This window comes from Urocitellus parryii, chromosome 8 (genome assembly GCF_045843805.1).
Source record: "Urocitellus parryii isolate mUroPar1 chromosome 8, mUroPar1.hap1, whole genome shotgun sequence".
Lineage (NCBI taxonomy): Eukaryota > Metazoa > Chordata > Mammalia > Rodentia > Sciuridae > Urocitellus > Urocitellus parryii.
In genome coordinates, this window is record NC_135538.1 from 46,955,924 (window position 1) to 46,971,822 (window position 15,899).

The 15,899-nt window shown below is 36.3% G+C and overlaps 2 protein-coding genes across 4 annotated transcripts in view; one reads left to right on the top strand and one right to left on the bottom strand.

Annotated features, from left to right (window-relative positions):
- The window catches only part of Nt5dc1 (5'-nucleotidase domain containing 1), a 124,478-nt gene that overhangs the window by 98,269 nt on the left and 10,310 nt on the right, over window positions 1-15,899 (bottom strand). For 2 of the 3 annotated variants that reach the window (XR_013344138.1, XM_077801673.1), the window contains exons 4-6: window positions 14,996-15,102; window positions 12,078-12,157; window positions 10,321-10,405 (exon numbers count right to left, since the gene is read on the bottom strand). Coding sequence is in view for 2 of the 3 variants with exons in the window: in XM_077801673.1 (XP_077657799.1) it covers window positions 10,321-10,405; window positions 12,078-12,157; window positions 14,996-15,102 (272 nt within the window). In the remaining variant the exon portion in view is untranslated. The remainder of the gene's footprint in view (window positions 1-10,320; window positions 10,406-12,077; window positions 12,158-14,995; window positions 15,103-15,899) is intronic. The other variant, XM_077801674.1, reaches the window with a different exon arrangement.
- Col10a1 (collagen type X alpha 1 chain) lies at window positions 1,981-8,242 on the top strand. Its single transcript, XM_026414990.2, has 2 exons — window positions 1,981-2,134; window positions 6,354-8,242. The coding sequence occupies exons 1-2, from the start codon at window positions 1,981-1,983 to the stop codon at window positions 8,240-8,242; spliced, it is 2,043 nt and encodes a 680-aa protein (XP_026270775.1).

Here is a 15,899-nt window from a genome sequence, read left to right on the forward strand (position 1 = left end):
TGCAGGGGAGGAGTGAGGGAAAAGGAAAAGGGGAAAAACCATTATTTCAATCACACATCAATCCTCAACCCTACTACTTCAATTCTAGGGAGATACCAAAAATTATCTATTCTGTATCTGGAATTTTTCTTCTCAAATCATTTATCTGTAAAGCTGACTGGACTTGGATCCAAAATGACAAAATTAAATAAGATGCTAAATTTGGTCTCTGAACTTCCTGTCTTTATTAGTTGTTGTAGGATCCTGAAAACTGATTTTAAGAGTCTCTAATATTGTTAAAGAGAATATTAACTAGTAAAGTTGACAATGATGATGTTTATTTCCACCTTTGGGGGAAAAATGTTTTTAATTGAGATGATACAAGATCCCTGAAGGAAATTGCGATATAAGCCAAGAGTATTTTTAAAAAGCTAAAAGCAAAGTTTGAGGATTTTTTTTTAATTTCTGAAATGAACACAGCAGCCCTATGTAAATAAACGTAATATGAGATTAAACATAATATAAGTTAAGGACTCTTGCACACTTTACTCCAACTCTAAAGTAAAATCCAAATTTAAGCAAGAATGTCTGAGGCCATATCCAGAACAAAGTGTATTATTGGGAATAAAGAATCTAAATTCTTCAGAAAGAATATATTGCTAACTCTACTAGCAAATTCACAAATATCCTGCATTTGACTGAAAATTTTTAAATATTTAAAATGAAGAAATTAAAAAATTTTAATGTTATTACTTTAAATTTCTTTTACTAACTTCTGAAGACTTACACTAAAAGCCTGAAATGCAAAACAGCATACCCACAATTTCACCATTTCATTTTTTTCTCTCAAGCCCATAAATATATAAGAATTGAGCTAAGCTATGTTTATAAAAATTTAGGAACATTAATGGATACATTGGTGGCTTTATATAATAATTCAAGAATTTAGATGATGGTTTAAATCCACATCCTCCTCCAAAAGAGTTCTTCCCCTATTTTTATATATTACCAAATATTTTCAAACAAACAACACAATAATGTGCTTTTCAAAAATAATAAGGGGGAATCATCATTCCAACATGAACTAACATTAGAGTAAAAATTTCTAAAATAAAATTACAGAAAAATGGGTATGGTTAAAACTATTAACATATATTTAAGACAAAGAGTTTATTTTTCAATAAGAAAACAAGAAAAAATAGAGGCCAACCTGATTTTTGTATGCCTGTCTAATAGAACTTTCCACCATAATTAGTGCTTCCCACCTCTGAGGGGAGGGGCTTAAGCTCAGAGTAACCTCAGGCAGTGGAGGAAGACTGTATAAATACCTAAGGGCAACTTTGGAGAGGGCATCTTCTGCACTGCCTACCTGAGCAGAGGAGGCTTCAGAAAGCCACCCAGACACTAGCTCCAGAACTTCCAGCACCCAGGTAAGTCTATGGACTGAGGGTCATTGTAGAATTCCATGTTAGCTGGCTTGAAAAGAAGCAAGTTAATATTGAAGTAAGTTAATTCTTTGGGGTCCTTGTGCATTATTTTAAAAAATGGTTTTCTACTAAAATATACTCAGAGAGGTTTACTTGTATATAAAATATAAGTCTATATAAAATAATCCCAATAAAAACCATACTGTACAAACTTATCCTAATCTGCATTTCAATGTATTTAGAAACTACTAGATATTTCAGGATATGTTTAAGATCCAGAATGACTTAATATAGTTGTCTAGTGATGATTTATTTATGTTTATTTGTAAATCACTTTATTTTTACTTGATTACTTGAATATAGCTTCCCCAAATAAATATGATATACATTCACAGAACTAAATAATTATCTCTCATTAATTTATGGAATATATTGAAATTTTTATAAAGGACTGTGTTAAAAAGCAGTTAGTTAAATAAAGAATTCCAACTGTGCAATGTTAGAAAAATGAAACAGGTCAATACAAAGCTATATGAAATAATTCTTTTCTGTTTTCCAGAATCCACCTGAGAATATGCTGCCACAAATCGCCCTTTTGCTGCTAATGTCCTTGAATTTGGTTCATGGAGTGTTTTATGCTGAGCGATACCAAACACCCACTGGCATAAAAGGCCCACCACCCAACACCAAGACCCAGTTCTTCATTCCCTACACCATAAAGAGTAAAGGTAAACTGAATTGCATATTTTGCTCTAGTAACTAGCTGGCTGCTGCTTTCTACAATCTTAATGATGATGTCTTTAACAAAATGCTTTCAACTCTGGTATTATCTATTGAAAATTCCTAAATTAGTCCAAATTACAACAAAATAATTTGTGAATGAAGAACAAAACTCCTTGTACAATAAATATAATAAATATAACAGAAAAATATTAAAGACTTTTAATACATGAAGTTTCTTCCCTAGAATGATACTTTTGTACAAATAACTATCTATAATCCAAATATAATAATTCAACCAAAAGTAATTAAATTTAAAATATTTAAAAATAATTACACAAAGAGAATAGAAGGCTAATATATCTAAATACTTACACACATTTACTTTTTTAATTTAATGTTTTTTAGTTGTAAATGGACACAATACCTTTATTTCACTTATTTACTTTTATGTGGTGCTGAAGATTGAACCCAGTGCCTCAGGCATGCTAGGCAAGCGCTCAACCACTGAGCAACAGTTCTAACCACACATTTACTTTTAAAACACATTCAACTAGTCTACAAATATACACAATAAGTTTCAATAAGCTAAACAGGCAAATGAAGTAGCAATCCTCAGAGCTATTTATATATCCCATATAGTTTACTGGTTAAATGCACAGTACTAGCTGTGTGACCTCAGGTCTAAGTTATTTTTCCTCCCTGTGCCTTAGTTTCCTCATTCGTAAAACAAGAAGGAGCAATTGATCTCTAAGGGCTTCCGTGAAGGTTATCAAGAGAGTTAATACCTGTCAGGTGCCTTATGTTTCACTATTACTACAATACTAATAAACTACTAATAGTACTTCTAGTTCTGATTACTACTTTACTGGCATAGTCTTAGATAAATTTTAACTATCCTCTTGAATCTATTCCTCATCTGTATGGCTTTCTCTGCTACTGGGAAGAGCAATGAGATAATATATATACATATATATATATATAAAATACTAAGAAATCCTCAAAGAGCAATGACAAGGCCTTATCCTCACTGATTCTACTGGACAGCATCTAATACAAACTGCCTAGAAAACATCAACTGGACAATATAAACTGATTTCAGGCTTCAGATTCCCTTTCCACAATATTTTTTTTTTCATTTTAGTTATATACTCTGTCCTGTACATAAAGCTAAAGCCATTTGTAATAAACTTTAAATAATATGTTTTAGGGAACAACCAATTTAAGCAAATGGCCTTGTTGAGAAGAAAGATGAAACAAGAGTATTTCATGAAAGGAAGCCTAATATTTAAAAACAGAGGCACAACAGATATTATTGAATGTATTAAAATATAAATAAATTAAGAGAAAGAAAAAGCCAGGAAAGAAAGAGTAAAAGATAAGGACATGCTACCTCACTTGAAGCAACAAATGTGATGTGAAATGCTATGACAGGCAACAATGGGTTCAGTACTCTCTCTGATCACAAATTCAGACTCCTATATACCTTACCAAAATCATAATAAACAATCTTGAATTAAAAATAAATTGCACCATTGTAGAAAGTTAAACCTATTTCTGTCTTCCCACATTAATGTACTTGAACATCCTGGCTATTTTTGTAGAACAAATGAAAACATCTTGTTAAATAAGAACTTCAGAAGCTATCCTTTAACATTAATCCTCCTTGGTCTCTTCTTGATAACATAAGACAGAAAATCAAACGTATCATCATCCACATGGCAGGCACTAATGCATTACAAGAAAATGTTAAGCTGATAACAGAAATTCAGAATTCATATGTAATTCCTAGGCACATATGTTCAGCACAGGCTAAAAGAGGATCCCATTAAAACACTACTAAATCATGCTGCAGAGGATTCTACAGCTGCTAGGCAGACGCAGGTAACACATTCTGACACAACCAACCACTATTTCAGTTTGTGGACATTTAAGAAACTTATTAGTAGGTTGTCACTTTTCCTTAAGGATGGTGCCACCCTAATCTTGTTTTCTCAGCTTGCAAGCTACAAACAGGGGCTCCAGAGATTCAATAGAAGTCAAATTCTGTCTTACACCAAGAGGTTTAGAACCATTAGGGCAACATTTCAAGTAACACAGATCACCCTGTTATTGGAGTTCTGGCCTTAAAAGGTGCCCAACACGATCATTTTCAATAAGATATGATATGTTTTACCTCTTTTAGCAGTGCAACAGATTTCTAGTTGGACAATTATTTCAGTATGAACATGATCCTTATAGCCAGATTCTTAAGCAAACCCCTAACTAATATAGTCTGCATTAAAAATGCTATTTTATTCCAAACCATTAAGAAATCCCTTACTTATTCACCTATTCTACTTGTAATATACTAAATCCAGTTTTACATATAGATCCATCATGAACATGTACTAAAGTCAGTGAATGAAATGTGTGTTAATATATGGAAATGTCCATAAATTAATTTCTCATATAAATCTTTTTCCTGTTATAAGTTTCTGAAAGTCCATGGGAAAAGCTATGTTTGAATGTCTGAAAACTGAAATATAACTAATTACTACAAATACAAAAGTTCCTAAATCTAAACAAATATCCTCCTATTTCAGCATATTTAGTTCAATTATTTATTCTATATTTTATATAGGTCAAATGCTTTTTAAATCTCAGGAACACCTCTACAGCTCTATCTAATAGAAATTAGTACCTACTCTTGGCTAACTATTTCTTATATAGCAGTCAATTAATAAGAGGGTTTTTTTTTTCAATTTTAATATGTTTATGTACTGACAGCTAATGATTCAAGGAAATTAATACTCCAAAATGCTTTCAAAGGCAATTTACAATTATTTTCAATTCATTTGATAATAATTCTATTTTAGCCTGCATTTTGAGTTTTTAAGTTATTAAAGATTTAAGATTTAAGTCCACTATTTTTTTTTTTAAACAAATGTGACTCAAAAGTCACAGCTACAGGACTAGGGACTTATTAGCTCAGTGGTAGAGCACTTGCTCAGCACACATGAGGCCCTGGGTTTAATACTCCACATTGCCCCCCCCCAAAAAAAAGTCAGGCCATAAATGATTTTCAGGATTTAAGCAACCTATCCAACTGATATTACATCATTAAGTCAATATTACTATGAACAGTTTTTCAACAACCTAATAATCTAAATAATAAGTAGGCATCTTATGTTTCTGAACATAAACAGAAAACAATTTTAATACAAATTCTGTAGTAAATATTAAAAATCACATGCAACTTTATGTCATCTTGGCTAACTATTTAAGAATTTCCCTGATAAAAGAAGAAAATTTTATGCAGATGATTATGAAGATTAATGTCAAAAGACTAATGTGGTAACACTTTCCTAATGCCTGCAGTGCCCTGCTACAACCCATCTTTGAGTGACCAAAATAGCCTGGGATACCTCTTAAAAGCTCTTGTTATGTAGTCACTCATTTCACTCTAGGATTGAATCCTCCATAGGACACAACTTGTGCTTTCCTACATTTGTGGCCTTTTCACATCACAGGTACTAAATAAGTGATCACTGAGTTTAAGTTTAGCCCATCAGAAGTTAAACCAATAGCTTTATAAAATCAAACAACATTAATTTGCACTTAGATAAACACTTTAATCCTATTTTATATACTTACCCATTATATCTGATTAACTAATTCTTTGTTCCAATTAAGTCAATAAGGAAAAGAATAAAAAACCATAATATATTCTGAAGTTTAAAAAATATCAGCCTAAATTTGAAGTATTCAGCAGGGTGTGGCAGATGTAAATTAGAATTAATTCCATTACTCATTTATGTCTTCCAGGATAGCTTTTGTGAGGGAAAAATCTTTACAGCTCTATAAATTTTTCTTATTTATTCTCCACTTGTCTTTCTCTTCCTTTTCTGTCAAATATCTTTTTTTCTTACCTATGTAGATGATTTTTCCAAAATAAATGTGAAAAATTGTCTACCTTACTCTTATTCTGAAGAAATCTTCAATGTCAACTTATCTTAGATCATCAGGTTATGAAGAAAGTGGTAGCCATGGAAAACTCTCTCTTTAGCAGTAATTTTAAAACACTGTAAAATGAATCATCCAGACCTAGTTAAGCTTGGTCTAAGACTAGTATGGAATGAATGACACCGCACTGCCCTGTCCTGTTTGACATTTTGAGAAACACTGATCAACTTTAATGTTACTAATCATCCCCCTCTCTGGGTGGTATATTGGTGTGTCTTTTAGGTGTAGCAGTAAGAGGTGAGCAAGGTATTCCTGGCCCACCAGGCCCTGCAGGACCTCGAGGGCACCCAGGTCCTTCTGGACCACCAGGAAAACCAGGCTACGGAAGTCCTGGACTCCAGGGAGAGCCAGGGTTGCCAGGACCACCAGGACCATCAGCTACCGGGAAACCTGGTGTGCCAGGACTCCCAGGAAAACCAGGGGAGAGAGGACCATACGGACCAAAAGGAGAAGTTGGACCGACTGGTTTACCAGGACCACGGGGACCACCGGGGCCTCCTGGAATCCCTGGCCCAGCTGGAATTTCTGTGCCAGGAAAACCTGGACAACAAGGACCTGTAGGTGCCCCAGGACCCAGGGGCTTTCCTGGAGAAAAGGGTGTGCCAGGAGTCCCTGGTGTAAATGGACCCAAAGGAGAAACAGGGTATGGTGCTCCTGGCCGCCCAGGTGAGAGGGGCCTTCCAGGCCCTCAGGGTCCCATGGGACCACCTGGCCCTCCTGGAGTAGGAAAAAGAGGTGAAAATGGGTTTCCAGGACAGCCAGGCATCAAAGGTGATCGGGGTTTTCCAGGAGAAAGGGGACTGGCTGGCCCACCAGGTCCCCAAGGTCCTCCTGGAGAACGAGGACCAGAAGGCATTGGAAAGCCAGGAGCTGCTGGGGCTCCAGGTCAGCCAGGGATTCCAGGGGCAAAAGGTCACCCTGGGGCTCCAGGAATAGCTGGGCCACCAGGAGCTCCAGGCTTTGGGAAACCTGGTTTACCTGGTCTGAAGGGACAAAGAGGACCTGTTGGCCTTCCAGGGGGTCCAGGTGCCAAAGGGGAACAGGGGCCAGCAGGTCATCCTGGGGAGCCAGGTCTGACTGGACCTCCTGGAAATATGGGACCCCAAGGACCAAAAGGCATCCCGGGCAACCATGGTCTCCCAGGCCCTAAGGGTGAGACAGGGCCAGTTGGGCCTGCAGGACAACCTGGAGCCAGAGGAACAAGGGGTTCTCCCGGCTTAGATGGAAAACCAGGGTACCCAGGAGAACCAGGTCTCAGTGGTCCCAAGGGTAATCCAGGGTTACCAGGCCCAAAAGGTGACCCTGGAATGGTAGGACCTCCTGGTCTTCCGGGCCCTGTAGGCCCAGCAGGAGCTAAGGGAGTGCCTGGACACAATGGTGAGGCTGGTCCAAGAGGGGCTCCTGGAATACCAGGTACCAGAGGTCCCATTGGGCCACCAGGTATCCCAGGATTCCCTGGATCTAAAGGTGATCCTGGAAATCCAGGTCCTCCTGGTCCAGCTGGCATAGCAACTAAGGGCCTCAATGGACCCACTGGACCACCAGGGCCTCCAGGTCCAAGAGGCCACGATGGACAGCCTGGTCTCCCAGGGCCTCCAGGACCCCCTGGGCCCCCAGGCCAAGCAGTCATGCCCGAGGGCTTTATAAAGGCAGGACAAAGGCCCAGTCTTTCTGGGATGCCTCTTGTTAGTGCCAACCAGGGAGTAACAGGAATGCCTGTGTCTGCTTTTACTGTTATTCTCTCTAAAGCCTATCCAGCAATAGGTGCTCCCATCCCATTTGATAAGATTTTGTATAACAGGCAACAGCATTATGACCCAAGAACTGGAATCTTTACCTGTAGGATACCAGGAATATACTATTTCTCCTACCATGTGCATGTGAAAGGGACTCATGTTTGGGTAGGTCTATATAAGAATGGCACCCCCATAATGTACACCTATGATGAGTATACCAAAGGCTACCTGGATCAGGCTTCAGGGAGCGCCATAATCGATCTCACAGAAAATGACCAGGTGTGGCTCCAGCTGCCTAATGCTGAGTCAAATGGCCTGTACTCCTCTGAGTATGTCCATTCCTCCTTCTCAGGATTCTTAGTGGCTCCCATGTGAGTACATTCTCATGGAGCTAACTAAATCTTCTGCTTGGAAAGGTGTTCCCTAACTCCATCCCACCCCATAAAATGCATACAGAGGTAGGCTGAAAATAATACAATTTTAATTTTCCAAAATACACATTTGAATTTTTAGACCAACTAATTTTCCCCTGGTAAATATAAGCAGCAATGGTAAATATGTGAAGATCCTCATGAGTTTCTAGTCAGCAATCCTAAGCCTCTTAAGAGATTTTCTGTCAACTCCTTCAATATTTAAAAATTTCTGCTGTTAAAACAAATTATCACACATAAATGCCCAGAAATAGGCTTCTAAATTACATTAAATTTGGTTTCAGAAACTTAGCATTTCTTTTTAAAATAGCTTTATTCTAACAACTAATATGAGAGCTTTTAGGAAATATTTGGGAGGTATCACATAACTTAATAGAACTTAAATACCTGAATACTGAAATTCAAGACACTGTATACCCTAAGCTATTTCAGATGGTGCATAATATAAGGCTTATATGGCCCCTTTCATTAAGATTGATTCAAATATATAGGTGCATGTATGCTTTTTTGAAGCTCTCATAAGAAATCAAAATATTGTGCTAAAATGAAGGTGCTTTCGTTATGAACTTTTCAAACTTTTTTGGGATTGCAGAAGAGATTTTTAAATACCCAGTAAAACCTGGAACAGGTGTCTGACCTATTCTTATTTATTTAACACAAGCAATTGATTTGATTTGATCCCTTAACTGAGACTTATGTAATATCATTGTGTGGGTTTAAATAACATTGGCAAATGGATCTTGTGCTTCTTATTCTGGTGAAATTATAATTAATGTCAAGCATTTCAAAATCTGCTAGAAATGAAAAGACATTATTTATTTATGCTCTGTACTGTATTTTTATATTATTGTTTAAAACTTTTAAGCTGTGCATCACTAAAGCACGAAATATTTAATCTACTCATTTACAAAGCAATAAAATAACATTAAAAGATTTTTATGCTGAATTTACTTGAAAGTAACAATTTGCTATTTCATCCATGCTTTTAAGGCTATTCATTTTACAAAGTTAATGAAGAGGAAAAACAATGAAGTGATACGCAGCTTTTATGATTGTTATCAATTATGACCCTCTACTGAAGATGGGCATTCCATAATCCCTGGAACTCAAAGTAGACTGAGAAGAGGCACCCACAAAACCACGTGAGGCTTAGAAGCCAGGGTCAAGGGCTAATAAGTGGGCACAGAGAAGTGACAAAAGTCACCCCAAGGTAGAGCTTCTTTTCTGGGAGGCAAAGTGACAGGTGTCAGAGAAATACATAATTTGAAAAAATATTCTGCAATTACTATTTATTGCCTTGGCATGTTTTTTAGTCATAATACTTAAAATTATTTTGATGGCTTGATTTATATTGAAAGGAAGGCAAGCAATTTTTAAATGTCAATCCAAAGGCAAGGATTTTAAGATGAAAAACACTGCTCTTCAGCATCCATCAGCCCACTAGTTGAATCAGGGCAGTCTGTTTCTAGTCACTGGGATGAAGTCATCTATTTATTCCTTAGAATTAGTCTTTGAGTAATGTGAGCAAATGTTCAAATGAAAACATAAAACCCCAGGCTCAAGGCTGGCCGAACCCCATTCTGGCCCCACCACTACTGTTCCTTAAGCAACAAGTATGGAATTTCCACTGGCAGATACTTTGCCCACCCATCTATAACTACTATGTTAAAGGTTGCAGGCATTACCAATCCTCACTCCCAAGCCAGAACACAGCAAAACTGGAATATTTAGTTCTAGGGAACGAACAGAACAACTCAATGTAAAAGAACAGCATAACGAAAGCACCTTCATTTTAGCACAATACTGGCAGGCATATGAAAGATACTTGAATATTGGCAATTATGACCAAGAAACAGACATGAATAAAAGAACCTCTTAAAACTAGAACAAACTTCACAACAATATTTAAGATCAAATTAAATCCTCACTAAGGAGCATAGGAAAAGAGACGACTTCTATCTAATTCAGTAGACACACAGTATTTAACAAACATGTATCAGAAAGCCTCTCTTTGTTACTTACCTTTAAAAGCTGACATTTTAAAATTGTGTTGTATACCAGCAACTATATCCTTCCAAAAATCAAATGTTTTTTGATCACTCTTCTGCTAAAAAAAAAAAAAAAAATTCCATATGTAACAAATACAATAATTCTGTTTCTAAGCACAGTGGAAAGGGATGGCAATTATAATATTACTGGATTCTAAGGTAAGGATTTATGTTTTAGAAAACAATAGGTTAATAACGTTCTCTTTTACTTTGTGTTATTTTAGAAAGAGAACTCTTCCGTGAAAATTACTACACACACACACACATACACATATACAAATGTATATGACTAAATATTAATATAGCTCATGCAACCCAAAATATAAATTTTTATAAAGTCTAAAAGTCATAGAATATTTTAAACACATAAGCAAATTTAGAGTATAGCATGGTTTGAGATATCAGAATGTGTTACTTAACGTACTGTGCTATCAATGGAGCCAAGAAACCTGAAGCCCTAAGGCCTAGAAGCTGGTTATTTCAGATTTTGTTGATCCTGAATCTCAATGTAAAAGAACAGCAAGTCATTATAGGAGAGATGAATTAGGTTCAATTCCAAATCATTCCAAGTCATTTTTATGAAGAATTTTTTTAACCAGAATACAAATAAATATTACATTAAAAAAAACACTTCTAAAGCCCTTTGTTTCCTTGGAAACATTGACCAGTGTCTTATCTAAACAAATACTAGACATTTGTATACAATTAAACTATAAATTGCTTTACAACTGGTACATTTTGGAATGGCAGCATAGCTCAGTGGTACAGTACCTGCCTCTCATGTGTGAGGCCCTGGGTTTGATCTCTAGTACCACAAGGAAAAAAAAAAAAAAATTGAAACATTTTGTTTGTGGTAACTATAAAACACTGACTGGGGCTGGGGATGTGGCTCAGTGGTCGAGTGCCTGAGTTTAATCCCTGGTACCCCCCACCCAAAAAAAGCAAAAGATTTGAATACATCATTGCGATTTAGAAAATATGTGCAAAAAGGAAAGCAACTCTGAAATGTAAACCCATTTACATTCATAGGTTTTCATCTCAAAGTATGAATAGCTACTTCATCTTGATATGTAGTACAAAGCAAAAGTATGAATATATTAAACTGCACTCAGAAAATGAATTTAAAAATTTCATCTTGCTGGGCACTGTGGTGCACACCTGTAATCCCAGTGACTCGGGAGGCTAAGACAGGAGGATTATGAGTTCAAAACCAGCCTCAGCTATTTAGTGAGGCCCTAGGTAACTTAGGGAAATGCTGTCTCAAAACAAAAAATGAAAAGGACTGGAAATGTGGCTCAGCAGTTAAGCACCCGTGGATTCAATCCCTGCAATAACAACAACAAAATCTTACCTAATTTTTCTGGTTTTATATTATTTAGAATGCTTAATGATACATAGAATGTTCTTAGTTGCCTTTACTCTTTTTTATTCTGCAAATGAAACCAAGAAAATATTCTTTCAGATCAGTTCTGTATTTTCTTTTTCTAGACTTTTGCACCCCCTGCTGGAGAACATATTTATGTTCCCTGGGGGAAAAAAAACGGCCACTGCTACTTAATTTCCCAAAAATATTTTGACCAAATTTGCCATGTCTTTCTTCCTTGGTCACCTTTGAAACCACAAAGAATAAAGTAAATAAAATCTCAACTCAAAAGTTATATGTGATAAATCATCTGATTTATGACTGAACACATATCAGATTTTTTTTTAAAAAAATCAATGTTTACTCACCTTTGTTAAGGAATCCACCACCCTGGCACACAGAAGAGCTCCTGGCAGGTCAAAGTAATTATCGTAAAAGTAATATTTTCCTAAAAAAGAAAAAAACACACAAAAATTTCAAAATTGGAAACAAATTAATGCCTTATACATGAAGGATACAAAGAAATTTGAGGGAAGAGACAATGGACTGTGGTTTATTTATTTGTACAGCCCCCATTTCAATTCAAAATGGCACTAATACAGGCTCCGAGTCTGTTAAGGAGCATTTAGTTTAAGCTCTGAGGGCACTATCTGAAAGGTAAAATATGACATCTACAAACATGACACTACAAAAACACAAACTTTTCAAACAATGACAAGTGTAACAAAATAAACCTAGTAGTAATAGTCAATAACTGCAACTAATTTCTGGTTACTACACTTTCTGAAGGAGAAAGGTACATTTTAACACTGCAGTGTGGGAGAAAAAGAACAAAATAGCAAAAAAAAAATTAGAATAAATGAAAAAGTAGCACAAAGAATATTTAATAAGGTCTATCTATCTAGAAAAATTTTTTAACTATTTCCTTTTAATTTATGCACATCAAAGTTTGAAAATAATTTTTTGAAAAGTCATTTTATAATTAGTCTTAATGATGCTTGTTAAAGACACTGGTTAAAAAAAAGTGAAAAATAATTTAAAATATGGTAAAATAGTGCTGAGAGTATAATTTAGTGATAGAGCACTTGCTTAGCATTTGATCCCCAGCACCAATAAATACACAGGAAATTAACAAACTAAGCATTTTATTTAAAAAATTGAGTTGTCTTAAAGAATATGAAAACTATACGCAGGATATATTGCAAATATAAAATGGAATAGGAAGAAGTCACAATTTATGCTATCAATGACACTAAATTCCAAAACAAATAGTTTTGTGAAGAGTTCCACAAATACTGCTTTTCCACACCAGTGCTGGTTGGTCCATCAAAAGTACTGCATTCAGCTGGTATGCCAGCAAATTTCAGTGCAATACAAGAAGGACCAGGGTAACTGATGAATTAATACTACACCTTGTGAGTACATGGTGGATTATCTTAGGAAAATGCAGGAGTACAAGACAGGTACACTCACTCCAGGATCTCATGGAAGAGAGGCATTAAATTTATTTTGTATGGCCTTGGGAGTAGAATTAAACCTGAACTCTTACATATGCCACTTTTGGATCTGTTGTCCCTGGACAGTACTTCTGATGGCCCATGTCATATCCCTGGGACCCACATCTGAGTCTAGCCACAGCTATGCTGAACAGCATCAACCTACCTAAAACACAATAGTGTTACTTGCTTTATCCTAAAGGTCCTTGGCCACCCTCAACTAATGGGATTAGAAGCCTGTAAATGAAGATCACAGCTTCCAGTCTCCCAGACTGACAACTCTTAAGAGGTATTCTTTGTGTATCTCCTCAGAAGTTTCAGTGGAATTCAGTGCCTAGTGTCCCTTAGTTTTACAATATTTAATTGACAATATGCGTGATTACTTTTTTAATGTAAACAAAGTGCAAATGGGTTATGAAATTAAGGACTTTTTTTTCTTCTTTCATGTTTCAACATTAAAACAAAGTTTTATGATTTAAAGACATTGCCTTTCCTTTATTATGTGTCACAGCCTGACTCCCTGGACATTGGGCACTTGGATGCTCTGGGGTAAAGTAAGCACCAGAGGGAGATGTTGATTCAAGAAGGTACCGCCCTCTAGTGGACACAGCAGTAAAAAATACTCCACTTTCTGAATAAATTTTCAAAAGAAACATTTAGCTATGTGCCTAGCTTTTCTGGGAGAAAGGAAAAGCTTATTTACAATTGCTAAACTCTGGAGAGATAACAGCAGCTCTCCATCATCATTTTGAGTAAAAGGTTTTGCACTCAATTTGACTCAAGATGTATGAAAACATTCTATATCTGACCCCAGTATGAAGTCTGTTTTTCATATCAACTTATTTTATTATGAACATGTATACTTCCTAACACATTCAATCACTACAAAAACACACTTACTTCTCAAACAATGACAAATATAAAAAAATAAACCCAATAGTAATAATCAATAATTGCAACTAATTTCTGGTTACTACACTTTCTGAAGGAGAAAGGTACATTTTTAACACTGTAGTGTGGGAGAAAAAGAACAAAGTGGCAAAAAAAAATTAGAACAAATGAAAAAGTAGCAGAAAAAATATTTAGTAAGGTTTATGTATTTAAAAATTTTTTTAACCATTCCCTTTTAATTTATGCACATGAAAGTTTGGAAATAATTTTTTGAAAAATCATTTTACAATTAGTCTTAATGATGCTTGTTAAAGACACTGGAAAAGAAAAAAGTGAAAAAATCATTTAAAATGTGGTAAAATAGGGCTGAGAGTATAATTTAGAGATAGAGTACTTGCTTAGCATTTGATCCCCAGCACCAATAAACACACAGGAAAATAAAAAGGCAGAAGATACTAGAATTGAAAGTAAGGAAGAGAATTCCGGAAAACAGAAGTGGTGTGCAATGTGAATATGGAGAGACATGAGAGCTGGAGAAAGGAATCCAAGGACTGAGCACACGACAAAATTGATAGAAAATACAGTATGGCTAAGGAATGTATTACTGCTAAGTGTTGATCTATCTTTTCTAACCCAGACAAGTGTAAGTAAAAGGAGCATCAATTAAATTTTAAAACAGTGTGAAAGGCTGCTAACAGCATTCTGAACCAGCTGCCAAAAGGAAATCAGACATATCTAGAAAAAGAAATCCATCCTACTGTTATGAAGTCGAGGTTGTTCCTTATATGTTGTGCCCAGCAAAGGACATAGAGGAGGGTCTTCTCTATATTCTCACATTGCAGATTCAGGTTCCAAAAGAAAAGGGGTGTGGGTGGTACAGCTGCCCATTTGGGTCCTACCTGAATGGCAAGGCACACCAGTGTCAGACACAAAATGCTTCCACTCCTTCTTGCCATATGCCTCTGCCAGGGCCTCTGGAGTCATCATCTTAGTGCCACGGCTTGCCCTAGTTTTAGGAGATAACGCAGACTGCTCATTAATGGCTCCTTTGAATGCCTGTTCCTCTAGAACTGAGGTTGTTGACCCTAGCTGCTGCCAGAGCTATCAAAAGTTTTGTTCTTTTTTTTCCCTGTTTTCAACTGGGTGACTTCCCTGCTTATAATTCTATAAGGCATTTCTACTGACAGCTATAGCTCTCCCTCCATTTAATGTATCCACTAGCAAGTGATTAGGAGCAGCTTGCTCTGAGGGCAACACTGTGTAACCCACCACTTTTTCCTAGAGAAGCTGTTGTTTCATGAAATAATGAGATGAACATAACTCAAACAATTAGAAAACGACCATGTGGACTGGGTGGGAAGTTGGTTCTGGTACTAATAAGGAAGAACAGCAAGTACCAGAGTTAAAGCACAAGTTACACCAAGCCACATGAGGCGTGGGAGGCACCAGGCACCTGGCACCAACGGCAGATGACTGTGAGCACATGGTACTGCAGAGACAAGGGAGGGCAACCTGCCCACTCCAGGACACAACACAGCCAAAGTATGGTGGGATGTAGCAAGAGGACCAAGGCAAAAGAGAACAAGACAAGAAAGTAGCTCTTGTGCATGCCTCAAATACTGCTTTTGAATCAATTGGCCCCAAATACTGCTTTTGAATCAACTGGTTAAGAGAAATTCCTATAGGGAAGAAAACAGTTGATATTCTTTGTAGTTTATTATGAGAAATTATAATGACAGGGAATACCACTATCATTATCTTGGTACTATATTGTAGTAGCAAGATGATATGAAAGGAAACAAG

Excerpts from the sequence above, each read along its gene's own strand:
- Col10a1 (XM_026414990.2), top strand. The coding sequence starts at position 1,981 with ATGCTGCCACAAATCGCCCTTTTGCTGCTAATGTCCTTGAATTTGGTT. Across the intron at positions 2,135-6,353 it reads CTACACCATAAAGAGTAAAG|GTGTAGCAGTAAGAGGTGAG; the intron begins GTAAACTGAATT and ends TGTGTCTTTTAG.